We start from the raw sequence: 16,503 nt of genomic DNA, 5'->3' as shown, positions 1-16,503 counted from the left end.
TCAATACACAGAAATCAGTGACGTCTCTAGATACCATTAATTTTTAAAAACTGGAAAATAATCGTTTAAGTTATTCCATTCAAAATAGCCACAGAACTGTAAGATAACTGTAAGACGGCTTCCCTGGTGCCTCCGTGGTAAAGAATCTGCCTGTCAATGCAGGAGATGTGAGGTTCAATCTTTGGGTCAGGAAGATCCCCTGGAAAAGGAAACAGCAACCCACTCCAGTATTCTAGCCTGGGAAATTCTATGGACAGAGGAACCTGGTGGGCTACAGTCCATGGGGTCACAAAGAGTCAGACACGATTTAGTGACTAAGTAACAACAATAAATAAGATGACTGGGGGTAAACATATTAAAAGATGTTTAAGACCTTTACAAATGTTTGGAAGGAATTTTTTAAATACTTAGGTAAATGGATGTTTAAAATTATAGATAGGATACCTCAATGTTATAAAGAGCTATGCAGTTCAAATCAAAATCTCAACAGGGTTTTTCACAGAACCTGACAAGTTGATTCTATAAGGACCAAGATATTCTTGAATGGAGTAGGCAGAATCACTCAATCAGACATCACTTCTTTTTATAAAGCTACAGTCAGTAATTTAAAAAGTGAAGTTTTGGCATGGGGAGCCCAATAAAACAGAATGGAAGCAGACCATCAGACCAGAGAATCTATGGAAAAACCACCCTGTACGGTTGCCCTCTTGGGCTTCCCAGGTGGCCCTAGTGGTAAAGAATCTGCCTGCCAATGCAGGAAACAAAAGAGACGCAGGTTTGATCCCTGGGTTGCGAAGATCCCCTGGAGAAGGAAATGGCACCCCACTCCAGTATTCTTGCCTGGAGAATCCCATGGACAGAGGAGTTTGGTGGGCTACAGTCCATGGGGTCACAAGACACGACCTAGGTGACTTAGCACCCTGTACGGGCCATCATGAACAATGTTTCCTGCACCTATGAATACAAGAACTAGATACGCTTCACAAGGAGAGCTGGATACCTGCAGGCTTGGTCATTCCCATCCCAAGAGATCACATCTAACAGTTCTAAAAGAGGGAAGGTATAAAACATGGAGCAGCACATGCCCTTTTATATTGAATACTGTCATAAATATTTTGGGCTTGCTTATTTTCTAATTTTTCATTAGACAAAAACCCTGCCTTTCGATACTTTATATAAGACATGTTTTCCATTGCATCTCACTACTGTCAGCCATCCTGAGATAAAATAAAATAATAATTACCACACTGGTGAAGAAGCAGCATCAGATTAAATCTGAGGAGCCTGACCCCACACGGCTCCCTTTGGATCCTCTTCTCTATAGTCACAGCCTCTAATCTAATACCCTTCTAAGGAAGGGCACTCATTAGCGGAAGACAAAAACTTCACGTTATCTTGAGTATAAAATAAACAGAATTTGTCAAAAAAAACCCTTCTAAATTAGTACCTTCTTTTGTATATTCACTGACTCCCCCACCAAAAAAATCCTATTACATAATTTAGGACTCAACAAAGAGAAGGGATGTGTCTTGGCCTGCTCAGCCTCCATAACAAAATATCACAGACTGAGTGGCTTAAATAAAAATTATTTTTTTATAGTTCCAGAGCTCAAATTCCACAGTCTGGTAGATTTCGTCTCTAGTGAGGCCTCTCCTCTTGGCTGGTAGATGGTGACCTTCCTGCTGTGTTCTCACAGAGCCTTTCCTCTGCATGTGTCCAGAAAGTGTGTGTGTGTGTGTGTGTGTGTTTGTGTGTGTGTGTGGTCAGTTGCTCAGTCGTATCCGACTTCTTGTGACCCCATAAACTGTAGCCTGCCAGGCTCCATGGGGTTCTCCAGGCAAGATTACTGGAGTGGGTTGCCATTTCCTTCTCCACAGAAAGAGAGTAAGCTCTTCCGGAGCCTCTTCCTCTTCTTATAAGGACAGACTTATAAAACAAAACCCCACCCTTATGACCTCATCTAACCCCAACTGCCTCTATAAAGGCCCTCTCTCCAAATACAGTCACATTGTGGGTTGGAGGCTTCAATCTGCAAATCTGGAGGGATGTAACTTAGTCCATAGCAGGACAGTCCTCCAGTCTTGGGCCAAGAACATCCCTAAAACACGTGAGAACTTGGGGTAGATCCCACTACAAATTAATGAGGGGAAAATAGCATGTTCAATCAATGGTATTAGTGCAATAGGGGCGGGGCTGGCCCACAGCCATTAGAGACTGTTAGTGCTGCACCGGATACCGTGAGAACCTGGGTAGGGGGGACAGTTAGGGTGAGACCCAGAGTGCAGTTAGAGAGCCACTTGGTCAAAGGTCAGCCTGACAGTGGTCCTCGTGGCAGAGAGTGCAGTGTGAGTCGGATCAAAGCCTTCTCCCCGGGGTTCTCCAGGCCCTTGGTCCTTGAGTGAGCTAAGGGTGGGAACTGTGTCCCACAGGTTGCTCCGAGAAATTTTGAGAAGGAAGAGAAGTCAGAATATTAGCAACCAGAGTCAGGAGAAGGTCAGGACAGTCACCAGAGTTCTCTGCATCCAAAAAGAACAAATACAATGAAACCAAGAGGAGTGTCTCATTGAATTTTAAACTTGAAGTGTATTTTTTTTTTTGCAATTCAAAATCATTTTTGTTATTACTAAACCCATAATAAATGGAAACAGAAGTGTAGGCCATATCCGAATTACTTGTCTTGTTAATGAAAGATGGAGTTTGTGAGGGCATTTGAGAGACCTGGACAACGATCTAATAGATTACAGTTCCATTCCGAGGGGAAAAAAAAATACTTAGAAACCTGCAGGAAAGCTGTATATTTATTTTCATAAATAAGAATTTTATAGCCAATGCATGCTAACCATTTTACAATCCCTTGTAGAGACTACAGTCCTTGTTGGTTGTGGGAAGTTTCTAGTGACAATTAGTCATATGGTCTAAAGAGATATGACTTTGGCAATCTAGAGGTCTCCTCCATTGCCCAGGTTTGCCCTTGAAATAACAAAGATACAGAGAGGTCAACTGCATATTGACAGCTGACAGGTACATTAATGTGCTCTCAGTTATGGTAACTGAATCACACACGTTGTCATTACGTATCAAGAAGGCAAAATGCGTACATGCTTAATTGCTTTTGTTTTTCAAGCACGAAAGGAAAAAAACAATTTTAACTCAATAGAATGAAGGCAGTGAAAACCGAAGCAGAATTTTAACCAATCTCTTTGTAAAACTGTGAATTTATTCCTATAGCTCTAGCTACAAAAATGTGAGTAACTTTCCCTGTTTTAAAGATGTGTTTATTTATCGTAGCAAAAATTCTGAACCTGTGTTTCTCTAATATCATTTCATAAAAGAAAAAAACAATTTTTAAAAAAAATTCCTCAAAACTTTATCAGCTAAACAACATGTATATGAAGCTATAAAAAAATTTCTTTACAAATGAGATTTAATACCTATGCCAAATAGAAACAGAAGTATCTTTTACTGTGGTGAATTTCCACATGGTTCAAATGAAAAGTTACTATTATGCTTGTGAAAAATATCATATACAAATTAATACATGAAATATTAGCAACACAACATTATAAACAAACAACTATTCAAACACATTTTAATTATATAAAACACAGATTTGCTAAAAATAATACAGCAAACTTATATTTTAGAGTGAGAAAAAATACAGCAAACATATTTTAGAGTGAGCACTGATACAGAAATAAAAACCTAAAATTCTCATAATTTGATCAAAACATAAATAATTTTCCTTACAAAGAGGAGTTCTAAACATAAATAATACAAAAATGATGAGCTCAACTTAATTTTTACATAAAACTTCAATAATCACCCATTATCTTTGGACATATTAAGGATTTAAGACAAAGGAAAAATATTGAAGCAGAAAAATAGGTTTTCTGCAATCTTCTTCTAAAATTGACTACTATCATTTCTTCTTCCCATATGCCATTACATTTATGACAATAACTCAAACCTTCAATTAAAATATATGGTTTAAGCAGATGAAACTACAGAGAACTCATTTGGTCCCATTCATAGATTAAAGCTAAGTCGTTGTTGGCTCAAGTCAATGAACCTGCATTAGTCATCTCCTGATTTTATAAATGCTTTATTATTATCAAGACATTTTTTAAATTCTTTTCTAATTCCCCATATCCTACAGGACATTATGTCTCTTCAAAAACAGTATTTTTCTTCCTCATCAACATGTGGGGGCACATATTTGTTCTCCATCCAAGTCACTTAGACTTCATGGTAAGAAATATACAAATTTCATGTAGTAAGAACAAAATCAGACCCATCCAAATACCGGGATATTTTCTGAAAAGCAAAAATCTTACACTATTTACAAAAATGATATTCAATAATGAAGAACTGTACATGCTCGTCACCTCAGAAAAGCAGACTAACCTTAAAAAAAAAAAAACTGTTCCATTTCAGGATGTATCACTCATACAAGGAACCTAAAAATCTTCTGCACTAAATTTGAAAATTAGATAAACTAATAGATTAATAAGTCAGACTTTTATTCTATTTGTAGTGAACTTGGCTACTTGATGCCAGAGTCCTCTCCAGATGTTCACGGAAATCATACACACATTAACAAGCAGTAATGACTTTTCACAGATCCTGTGTTGGCAGGACATATTCTGCACCTAAAGTTTTTGGTACTTAAGACTGATGACTGAAGAACTGTACTGTAGTTAATTTGAGAAAATAAGGTTATATAGATACATATCTCACCCTTCCCTAGAATTTTCCATTAAAACGCTGGTAGATTTTTATTTTGAGAAGAATTTAAAATATCCTATAGTCTTTGGGAACCAACTTTTAAAGCACCATGATATGCATCATTTCTCAGCCTTTCCTAACAGTTTATATCCATTGCTTCTCTCAAGAGCCTTGTTGCATTACTAACGCTGTGCCTGAGGAAGTCTTTTTCAACATTTAAAGTGTGTGAGTGCATCTGTGTGAGTGTCTGGTATGTGTCTATGTGTATCTATGCGGTCTATTTCTGTTCAGATTGGCAACACTTCAGATGTGAAGCTTTCTGCTTAGCAATTAATCTGCTTTCTAAATTTTTGCCTTGGCTCCTTGTTGAGCAAAAAATGAAAGGATAGAGCTGATCCTTTAGGAGAGTCAGTTAACAAAATAAAGACGACTTCCTGTTGTTCAGTGGTCACAATTTTAACTGGGTGAATTTGCTTTATCCTTTGGGTAGAAGATAGGGTATTCAGTGAAATTTTGGGGGATGTTGGTTTATGAACTGTAAACTAGAAGAGTTAACGTAAGTTCATATTAGTATGGCTTCACAGTTGTGAGCCTACAGAGAGATCTAACTGACTCCAAGTCATATGTATATACACACATATATATATATATTTATATTTATATGGGTCTACGTTTACAGATGACAACAAGAATTAACACAGAATAAAACGGAAGGCACAAGAGGGTATTAATCTCTTCCTATGAGTCTGGCTTTCTAATACCACCCCTCCAAAAATGTCTTAAATAAAAAGTCATCCTATGATCATAGAGAAATATAATGAGTAAAAAGTTATCTCATGGCCAGAGTATCTTGTTTTATATGAGAAATCCATGGATGCTCAAATGCTATTTAAATGGAAGCTAAACCAGATAAACTGTCCTTTGCATGAAAAATGACTTTAGTTCAACTGGATGGACATGAGTTCGAGTAAGTTGGTGATGGACAGGGAAGCCTGGCGTGCTGCAGTCCATGGGGTGGCAAAGAGTCGGACATGACTGCAACTGAACTGAACTGAAAAATCTTCCTTACTCTTACTGTGTAACTCCCAGTGTTCCATTTCAACTAACAAACCCATTATTGACAAGTGTGTTAAATGCAATTAAATTTAAGAAAAGCATTTGATTAAAACTATGAAAAATAAAATTAAAACTGAAAACTATCACAAGAAGTAACAGATCAAAACATTCTATGACTGGTCACCACATAAAAGCTCCGTCGGTTTTTCATAGAACCCTTTATAAAACAATACCTGAAGCCTAACCAAGATCTCTTCTGCTCACTCACATAAATGGTCTCCAAACCAGTCAGTGAGTTTCAATTTGTGGAGCTAATCTTCCACGGAGGCCACCATTCCCAAAAGAAAACTATCGTTTGGGAGGTGAACTAATTTGCATCATTTGTGTTAAAGTCATCTCCAAAATGACCGTTTACAGAAATCATCTGTTAATGATTCTTCTTTGGTAAGACAACATTTTTTTTCTTTTTTTTTTCTTAGTAACATATGCTTGCAAAGTGTTTTAAAGTCATTAGTGATTGTTCATTCCTCAAGTTAGGTCACAATTATATCTTATAGATAGGTGGTGAAATATGCACATAAAGTATTATATCCCAATGTTAAAACTTTCTGCCACAGTTATTGTAGCCTATCACTTTCTTAAGTATATTTAAATACCAAAAGTTGTGTTTCATTTAAAGTGACATTGTGCTTCACTAAGATGACTCTTAAAAAGTTCCTCCAAACCTAAATGTTAAGTGGGTATGTGTGTGTGTGTGTGTGTGTGTGTATTAGTCGTTCAGTCATGTCTTACTTTGCAACCCCATGGACTGTAGCCTGGCAGGCTCCTCTATCCATGGGATTCTCCAGGCAAGAATACTGGAGTGGGTTGCCATTCCCTTCTCCAAAATGTTGAAGCAAATAACAGGAAAAAATGAAAGACAATATCTTTATTGAAGAAGGAAGAGACAGATAAAATCCTTATTAAAGAAAGAAGAATCACCTTGATAATTACTTATAATTTCTTATATGCAATCTTTTATTTTTATAAACTATTTGAAATCTTTAACTCCAGACCCAGTAATAGTGTAGGAATTTAACAGTAAAAAACATAGTAGTCTATTGCCCTAGCAATAAAGGTTATTAAGATGATTGCCTATCACCTGTAAAGCTTTATACTGTCTCACTTGAAAAAAAAAACCTACTAGTAGAAAGAACAATCTAGAGTTTATATTAGAAATATAGTACCCCATTTATAATTCATCCTCCTAAATTAATATACCTGTATATCAGTATCTCTTTCCAATACTGTTATAGTCACTGCATATACTTCCTATTTATGGAAAATATTAAAATAGCTTTTAAGAAAAATATATCAGTTTTCTATAGTATTATTGAGCGCTTTATATAACTTTAATTCCAAATGATTGGTTATGAAACCTGGATGGGGGGGTAAATCTTTCAAAATCATCATTAATAATGAATTTGATGAAAGCATAAGAAGTTAAAACTGCAAATTTCTACATAACTAACAAAAAATATTCTTTAATATGAGAAAACATATTATTTCTATATTTAAGGAAGAACTACATCATCTCTTAAAAATTCAAAACTAACGTGACCTTTTTTCCCCACATATACCTGACGAGGCAATCTGTTTTAATTTAATTAACCCTAGAACTGTAATCAGGAACTGGTTTCATTATGACACTTTTTAAACTTTTTTCAACAATTTCTATCCTATAGCTTCAAATTATAGAAAAAAGAATCTCCTTAAAAGTCTAAATATAAGTGACCATGAAAAGAAGTATTTGCTGATACCCCTAAGGGAAAAAATATGACAGGGCAGTTCTAATAAAAAATAACATAAAAAGCAAGAGAAACTGAGGTGTGACAAAATCTTATAGCCTAAGTTTTTTTTCCTACTACACAACCTTGCTCTTTTTGTTAAAAAAAAAACTGTTTGGAGAAAATTCAATCTTTGGAATACCCAATATTGAGTTTTCTAATATAATAATATGAAGAGAGGAGTATTATTGGTAATGGTAGACTGGATCAGCTAAAATCCATAGGATACCAGAATCTGTAAACCACCCAGACAGGCTCAGTGATATAATTAGGTGTTCCTTTCTGTAATTCCTTCCTGAGTGTGTGTCATTAAAGCCAGACGATTAAAATCTGCAGTACTTAAGGGAGGGGCATGACAATATCATCGAGGAATACATTGAGTGAATACTTCCTCCTTCCAAAATGAATACCTTGCATTATCCTTTTAGTTCTTTTAAGGTGGATTTTGGCTAAGGAGGAAGAAAGAAAGGAATGTCAACAGGACACAGAAACATTTCAGTCTATTGCCATCTTCAAATTATCTCTGAAACTAAGTTGCAATGAGTTTATTCAAGAGTTTATTGCTTTAAAAAAAATAGTACATGCTTTCCTATTATCATTTTTTTTAATTCTATGCCCTCTTAGATAAGTGCTTTAGCATCGGCTGCCATCCAATAATCTCACTTCTCAAGAACAGGTGTGGTCCTGTGTTTTTTCATCTTTACAAAGACAAGTGGCTAACTGTCTTCCCATGCAAAATCCCCTCTATTACGCTTAATTTTTCTACATGACTTTTAAAAACACAGCTCATAAAAAGAAGTCACTCTCCTTTAGTAGCTATTCAAAGTTATCTAGTCTTTCCCATTAGTCAGGCCTCTAATTTTAAATTTCAGTAGGTAGTATTCAACCACATTGCCACATTATGTTTAGCAATAGCTATATACTTCTTCTTCAAGTATTTAATCCTTCATTTTTCTTATACTCAATATACTCTCTTTTAAAAAATCATCCATGCTATGACAAATTATCCTTGTTTTGTTCGTTGTCATCATTTTCTTGTGGACTAGTGATTTTTACTTCTGGTTTTGGTGGTCTTTGAGGGTCCAAGTCAGCCTGAGGGAAAAATAGATGAAAATAAAGTATTTAGCTCTTTAGTTACAGAGGCAATAAAATTTACAAGGGAAAAAAATGACTCAATATTGTCTTTAACCCTTATAAATAGTTAATCCTTATAAATAATCCTATAGAAATACCTCTTCATGTTCACTGCCAGCTCCTTGAGACTTTATTTCCTCCTCCACCGCTTCTTGAAGCTCATTATTAACCTGCGCCAGTTCCTCGCCATTTTCTTCATCGGTCCCTCCGTTCACACGAGCAGCAGAACCTGCCTGCTCCTCCCTGTGATCTGGGATCTCCTCTGCTTGCTCTGCAGCTTCAGGCTCCTCCTGGTCTCCTTCTTCCTCTTTAACTTCACCATTCATTCCTGAGAAGTCGCCCTTCTGTTCCACCTCCTTGTTTTCCTTCTCTCTATCTTCTTCCTCATCTACTATTTCTGCTGGCCTCTGATGGATCAAAAGAAATAATGGATAAAGATAGGAAGCAGACCAGAGATTTTTCCATGGCACATTATAATCATATAATTACAGTATGACTGTCAAGTAAAACTTCCGTACATTTGCACATATACAGTATGTCCTGTGTAACCTCCACTGCATAGCTATAGATACCACTCTTCGCAAATATTTTCTCATTGAATTCTCACAATGATCCTATAAGGTTGGTAGTATTCCCATTTTACAGGTGAGAAAACTAAGGTACAGGGAGATCAAGTATCTAGGCCAAGATTCCACTGCTTATAAGTGGAAGAGCCAGAATGAGAACAAAGCATGTGACTCCAAAATTAATGTTCTTACTCCCCATGGCAAAGAGAAAATTAATAAGATCCTTGGCCAATGTTTAGTGGAATGTCTGGCCCAGAGGAGGAGATTAAAAAAAAATTCTTTGGAGAGAGGTTATCATCCCCATCACTAGTGTTTGGTATGTATTTAAATTTCTAAGTGTGAAAAAAGGGGACAACGATGCCAGGGATGTGAATCCAGGTTTTCTAAAAAAAAAATGCGGATAGCTTTCCATATAATACCTAAGAAAGCTGACTGTATATCTGCAAATACAAAAATTGATTGTCGTGAAGATCCAAAGCCAAGAAACAATAGGTTCTTTCTATGAAAATGCTTAAGTACTTTGTAAACTCCAAAGGAGCTTTTACTGTTCTTTGGATACCTGTAAGTCTGTTTTAAAAGAGAACAAGAGGCAAAATTCCAGAGGCAAGATTTTGGAGAGAGAAAGACCCAGGTTCAAGTCTTGGCCAGGCACTGTCTATTACCCAATTTCTTTGAATTTCAGATTCCCCACGTGTAAAATAAGAATGTAATAAAACTTCCATGGGGAGTAAATAAGTTATATATAGTACCTAGCAGAGCACTTGGCACTGCATGATCCTAAAAAATAATAATAATAAAATAAAATATTTTCTCATTTGTTGTTCTCTTTCTTTCCTGCACCTACCATATTTCTTCATTGCCATAAATAAAATAAGTTTTTTTTTTGTTTTAAGGATCAGGTAGAAAGAACATAGAATTTATTTTATGTTAAGACCCCATACCTGCCTCTTTCCAGCTATCTGACATTGAACAGGTCCCTTAATCATCTGGAATCTGGAAAATGAAGGTTTGAGGTGCAATAACTCTGACCTCCCTTCTAACTCTGGAAGTCCATTCTCCTCTAATGGCCCAAATTCTTCTTGTGAAGTGAAAGCCACTCAGTTGTGTCCGACTCATTGCGACCCCATGGACTGTAGCATGTCAGGCTCCTCTGTCCATGGAATAAATTCTCCAGGCCAGAATACTGGAGTGGTAGCCATTCCCTTCTCCAGGGGATCTTTCCAACCCAGGGATGGAACCCAGGTCTCCCACATTGCAGGTGGACTCTACCATCTGAGTCACCAGGGAAGCCCCAAATTCTTCTTATGGGGCTATAAGTAGTCTTCTTATAAGTCACCATAATGTGCTCAGTTTTGGAAGTAAAGAAGGGAGGAAATGGAGCAGAGTAGACTAAAAATTCTGAATAAAATTCAACACATTATTTTGAATAGGAAAAGACATCAAAGAATGCAGAGCAGGGCAGTTAACACATCACGTGATTGCAGGGCAGGCGGAGAGAGCAGTAACTCAAGGTGGGGTGAGGTGGCCTGAGGCCAGAGCTCACACATCTGTGCACAGAGATTTCTACAGGACGGCATGACTGCATTTACAGGTGGAGAACAAAAGACAGGCAGCAAACACACTAACCACCCATCACCCGTAAGAGTCAAATGTCACTCTCAGTCCTCATACATTCATCATTTCCTAAAACCCTCACAGAAACCCTACGAAATAGGCTTCTGATGCCCATTATATGAATTAGGAAAATGAGAAATCACTCAATGCTGCCAGCATCACAAAGCAGGTGAATACACAGGGCTAAGGTGGAACCCAAGGCAATCCTGTCCCAAAGTCCTGTATTCTTCCTCACAGTAATAACACTAGCAGTTGATAATTTACCCAGTTGCTGCTGTAAGCACACTCAAGGGTACTTTCAATGGCCAGAAAATATGACACATGCAGCTGACAATAATACTTTTACTGTTTAAGGAATTATTAACCTGAGAACAAAACATTTCTGAATTTCTATTAAAGACCAGTCGATCGAGGGAAGGAACATTATGAAGATTATTAGGCAGAGTATGTGAAGCAGGACAGGACAAAATCCAGAAATATCATAGCACTAATAGCCAGTAAGAATAAAACAATTTCTTTGCAAATTATCTCTGAGAATTGGATAATTGTCTATTAGTCTCCTGGAAAATGTAACCTTTATTATGCCTAAACTTGCTTTAGGGTTTCGCTGGTGGCTCAGATGGTAAAGAATCAGCCTGCAATGCAGGGGGTCGGGGTTCGAACCCTGAGTCGGGAAGATCTCCTGGAGAAAGAAATGGCAACCCATTCCAGTATTCTTGCCTGGGAAATCCCACAAACAGAGGAGTCTGGCGGGCTATAGTCCATGGGATCATAAAGAGTCGGACACGACTTCACCACTAAACAACAACAACAAAATTTGCCTTATTAAAAACAACTTTGGGTTTTGGTTTTAAAGAGAAGTTAGCATTTTTTCTAATACAAAATCTTTAATAATAACAACAGAAAACTCAAATTTTAGTGTAATCATTTAGGAATCTAGATAGGTCCCTTGCTTCTGAGAATGTATTACAAGAGCTTGCTGAAGTCTGCTAAGGTAACTACTGCTGTCTCAGTGGGGAAAAGTCTGTTTTCCTTTACTGACATCTGGATTTATACCTAAAAGTTGCCAAATGATAGAGTGTTGGTTTCTGGTTTTGAGTTTCTCATCTTACTCCTTTCTTTACTCCCAAATGTATATTCATTTTTTTCCCCTTTAATGAAAAGACCTGGGCTGCGACATGCGCTAATCTCCATTTACGGACAGAGATACCCAGCCCTAAATCCAGGCTCTGTTCTCTTTGCTGTTATTGTCATCACTACTAACAAGCAGTGTTATGTTTTTACCCCATTATTTCTATTAGACTTTCCCCAGAACAGCTATTTTAGTAGTCATCAAAAGAAGCCATATCTGGTTAGCTCAACTTTCAGAAATGCAAGGTTATGGGGCTGAAATACCAATTTGATCAATTTAAATAGGATGATAACATTAGTTAAAAGGCTTATAATCTTTTAAAATACCCTGAGTGTAGTACGAAATTTACTACAGCACTACAATTCAGGGCAAAAAATAAATAAATAAAAGAAAGAAAAAATGCTTCTAAGACGGATCTGTAATGAATAAATGAAAAGCAATGCGCTTTTTGGTGTAATCTCCTTTGAAGCAAGCATTAAATTATTAAAGATGTTTCCAGTGTATACATCAATCAAATCATCCCCAGAAGGAACACTGAGTTTTATACCTATATACACACACAAGGATAAAATCTATACCATAGTAAGTAAGGGCTTGCAAAGAAGTAAAAAATTTAAAAACCACTGCTTCTATAAGAGAGTGGGCATCCATTAATAGACAGCCACATTATATTTTAAGTGTGATCTCATTCCACTTCATCAAAAAAAAAAAAAATCTTAGCAACTATTTAATTTCTTCAAAATCCCCAAGTTCTGAGTCCCTGCTTGTTAAGCTGAACCTGGCTGATTGCCAGCTAAACAGGGAGTCACATCCACCGGACCCCTGTGTCAGCGCACTGAGCGGGGGTGACCTGTGTACGGAGCCCACGTCCCACGCCGCCACTCACCCAAAGAACCTTACAAGATCCAGATGAGGTTAACAGTTTCAACAAAGGAGAGTAGACACAGCACCAAAAGGGCAGGGTTGGAGGGTTTGGGGAGAAAGAAATGGAAAAGGTGCGAGTAAGAAATCACAAGTTCAACTTGAGAAAGTGAAGAAGGAGGAAGAGAGACAGGCAGGGAAGAGCCCTTTTTCCCAGGTCAAATCACACTGTCCCTTTTACAGTGAAGGGAAGCAGAGCTCTCATACATGATGTCACCTCTCCTTCCTGCAAGAGCCAGTTCTCACATGATCCCAAGGGACTGTGTTCAGACTTGAAGAAGATCACGAGGTGGGGGGTGGGGGTGGAGTGCGGGGGTGGGCAGTGGTTCCTAGACAAAATTTCTGCCTACTGATGTCTTCTACAATGGTGATGTCAACTGGCAGTGTAAAATATATACTGTGCAAGATGAGACAGCTGTGGGCTGGTGGAAATAATGACCGCACAGAATTGAGTAAGGACCAAATGAGATCATGCACATGAAAGACCATTATAAACTGGAAAAGCTACATACATATGCATATATATATATATATGTATGTTTATTACTGTTACCACTCCATTTTTCTTGTACTGAATGGAAGGAGTTGAGAGGTTGTCTGTGAAATAGTATAGTATAGGATTTGCACTAATGAAATTGTATTCTAGTGAGCCACTTAGAGCAGTATCCTTTCTAAATCACGTTCACAGTGAAAACAAATAAAATAAAGCAAGACACAGCAGTCATCTTGCTCTTTTTGGTTAACACAGGTAAAATGCAGGCTGATGTTCAACTTCCAGTCCATTGAGACGGCTAGGTGTGATTTTCATAAACTAATCACCCTTGCTTTTAGTTACTTACTTTTATCTTTGCTTCTGAGTGCGCTGTCAGGCGCTTTTCACGACAAATTTACCATTCAATAGCTTTCTTTGTTTCTGAACTCTATTCACTCTTAAAAGTAATACAAATGTGTCACCAAGAGATACCAAAAAAGGATGACTTCCATAGATTAGTATGTGCACTTCAGCAATGGACAACTTTTCAGTTGTAATGACAAGTCGGCAGTAGCCATTCATCCTGTTCCTCCTACCTTTGCCTGGAAGGATCTACCTTCCCTCTGATAGACCCACCTTCTCTCAAAGCTATCCTTGTCCCCTCAGGCCAGTTGTCACTCCTTATCTGCACCCTCAGAACATCATTCAAACTCTAATCTCAGTGTACTGTTATCCTCTGCTTTGTGAGATATGAAAACAGTGAACATGAATTGCAGTCGAATAGATGCCTCAGACAATGCTTGGAATGATTGTGGAATAATGGGGAAACATCAACCTTTAGCTTTAGGGAGGCCTTCTGGAAGTTTCTAGAAGCAAGGGTTCTTTCTTATTCATCTTTGTGTCCATCACCCTGTTTCCCACAGGACTGCAACTCGTTGTCTTAAACTAAACCCAAATGTGCCTCCTACAGATAAAAGCCAGCATACTGTGTGCCTGAAGGGACAGGTGATGGTGACAAGACTCATGTCTATTGGGAACTCCATCCAGTACCTGATCTTATGTTCCATGTACTTCATATGCATGATCATACTTAAACTCACTGATAGGGCCCACATGGGATCTCATTGTTGAGATGGCTCATTATGTTGACCTCACAAACAAAGAATAAAACGATCAAGTGATTATTTTAGTGATCTCAAGTGATCCTTGAGACTGCCCAAACTGCCCAAATGACATTCTGTTTTCTCACTGGCACCTACCTTCTCAAAGCTACGAGACCACCAGATTCTAGACCTCCAGCTATGTGACCACAGGGCTCAACAACAGGCTAAAAATTAACCATCCCTTCAGAGAATTTTTCATGGGCAGAGTATAAGAAAGACCCCATCAGAAAGTGAGGACACTGGTTCTCCTGAAGGGCCAGTCACCCTCTCGCTTCCCTCTAATAAATTTCCCTTTTCTTGCCTGACTGCCTGGCTAGCTCTCTTTTTCTCTACACTCGCCTTACACTAACCTCACCACCATTTGAGGAAACTGCTATTCTCATCCCAACTTGCAGACAAACAAACTGAAGCATAAAGAGTTAAACTTGTTCAATAGAGACAGAGGGATATGAACACTTTTATGATCATGAGACTATACTATTTCCCCAAGATAATGTACGGAGCAACCTCCCAAACTGAACACCATGTTAAACAGTTACTTCCAGTTTCATGTCTTCTAAGCCAGTGGTTCTCCATCACCTGGCATCTTGTTAAATGCAAATTCTGAGTCAGCACTTCTGAGCCTCCGCATTTCCAACAGCTCAGGTGTGCTGATGTTGCTGGTCCCTAGAGGGCACTTCAGTTCAGTTCAGTCGCTAAGTTGTGTCCAACTTTTTGCGACCCCATGGACTGCAGCACGCCAGGCCTCCCTGTCCATCACCAACTCCCAGAGCTTACTCAAACTAATGTCCACGGATTTGGTGATGCCATCCAACCATCTCATCCTCTGTTGTCCCCTTCTCCTCCTGCCTCCAATCTTTCCCAGCATCAGGGTCTTTTCCAATGAGTCAGTTCTTCGCATCAGGTGGCCAAAGTATTGGAGTTTCAGCTTCAGCATCAGTCCTTCCAATGAATATTTGGAACTGATTTCCTTTAGGATGGACTGGTTGGATCTCCCTGCTGTCCAAGGGACTCTCAAGAATCTTCTCCAATACCACAGTTCAAAAGCATCAATTCTTCAGTGCTTAGCTTTATAGTCCAACTCTCACATCTGTAAATGACTAATGGAAAAACCATAGCTTTGATTAGATGGATAGCTTGACTAGATAGCTTTGACTAGTTGGTAAAGTAGTATCTTTGCTTTTTAATATGTTGTCTAGGTTGGTCATAGCTTCTCTTCCAAGGAGTAAGTGTCTTAATTTCATGGCTGCAGTCACCATCTGCAGTGATTTTGGAGCCCAAAAAAATAAAGGCTGACACTGTTTCCACTGTTTCCCCATCTATTTCCCATAAAGTGATGGGACCGGATGCCATGATCTTCGTTTTCTGAATGTTGAGTTTTAAGCCAACTTTTTCACTCTCAACTTTCACTTTCATCAAGAGGCTTTTGAGTTCCTCTTCACTTTCTGCCATAAGGTGGTATCATCTGCATATCTGAGGTTATTGATATTTCTCCCGGCAATCTTGATTCCAGCTTGTGCTTCTTCCAGCCCAGTTTTCTCATGATGTACTCTACGTACAAGTTAAAGAAGCAGGGTGACAACATACAGCCTTGACGTACTCCTTTTCCTATTTGGAACCAGTCTGTTGTTCCATGTCCAGTTCTAACTGTTGCTGCCTGACCTGCATACAGATTTCTCAGGAGGCAGGTCAGGTGGTCTGGTATTCCCATCTCTTGAGGAACTTTCCACAGTTTATTGTGATCCACAAAGTAAAAGGCTTTGGCATAGTCAATAAAGCAGAAATAGATGTTTTTCTGGAACTCTCTTGCTTTTTCCATGATCCAGTGGATGTTGGCAATTTGATCTCTGGTTCTTCTGCCTTTTCTAAAACCAGCTTGAACATCAGGAAGTTC

At 38.3% G+C, this 16,503-nt stretch overlaps 1 protein-coding gene across 2 annotated transcripts in view; it reads right to left on the bottom strand.

The window, feature by feature from the left end:
- Positions 1-8,147: 8,147 nt before the first annotated feature.
- Positions 8,148-16,503, bottom strand: part of DCDC2 (doublecortin domain containing 2) — a 143,041-nt gene continuing 134,685 nt past the window's right edge. For both annotated transcript variants that reach the window (XM_086370039.1, XM_086370041.1), the window contains 2 exons: positions 8,840-9,148; positions 8,148-8,699 (listed from right to left, as the gene is read on the bottom strand). In XM_086370039.1, coding sequence (XP_086226165.1) covers positions 8,601-8,699; positions 8,840-9,148 — 408 coding nt within the window. In that variant the 3' untranslated portion in view covers positions 8,148-8,600. The remainder of the gene's footprint in view (positions 8,700-8,839; positions 9,149-16,503) is intronic.

Source organism: Bos grunniens, chromosome 23 (genome assembly GCF_055505025.1).
Source record: "Bos grunniens cultivar Pamir isolate PY7600 chromosome 23, Bosgru_T2T1.0, whole genome shotgun sequence".
Lineage (NCBI taxonomy): Eukaryota > Metazoa > Chordata > Mammalia > Artiodactyla > Bovidae > Bos > Bos grunniens.
The sequence above is the reverse complement of the archived record's forward strand: the minus strand, read 5'-3'. Positions and strand labels throughout refer to the sequence as shown.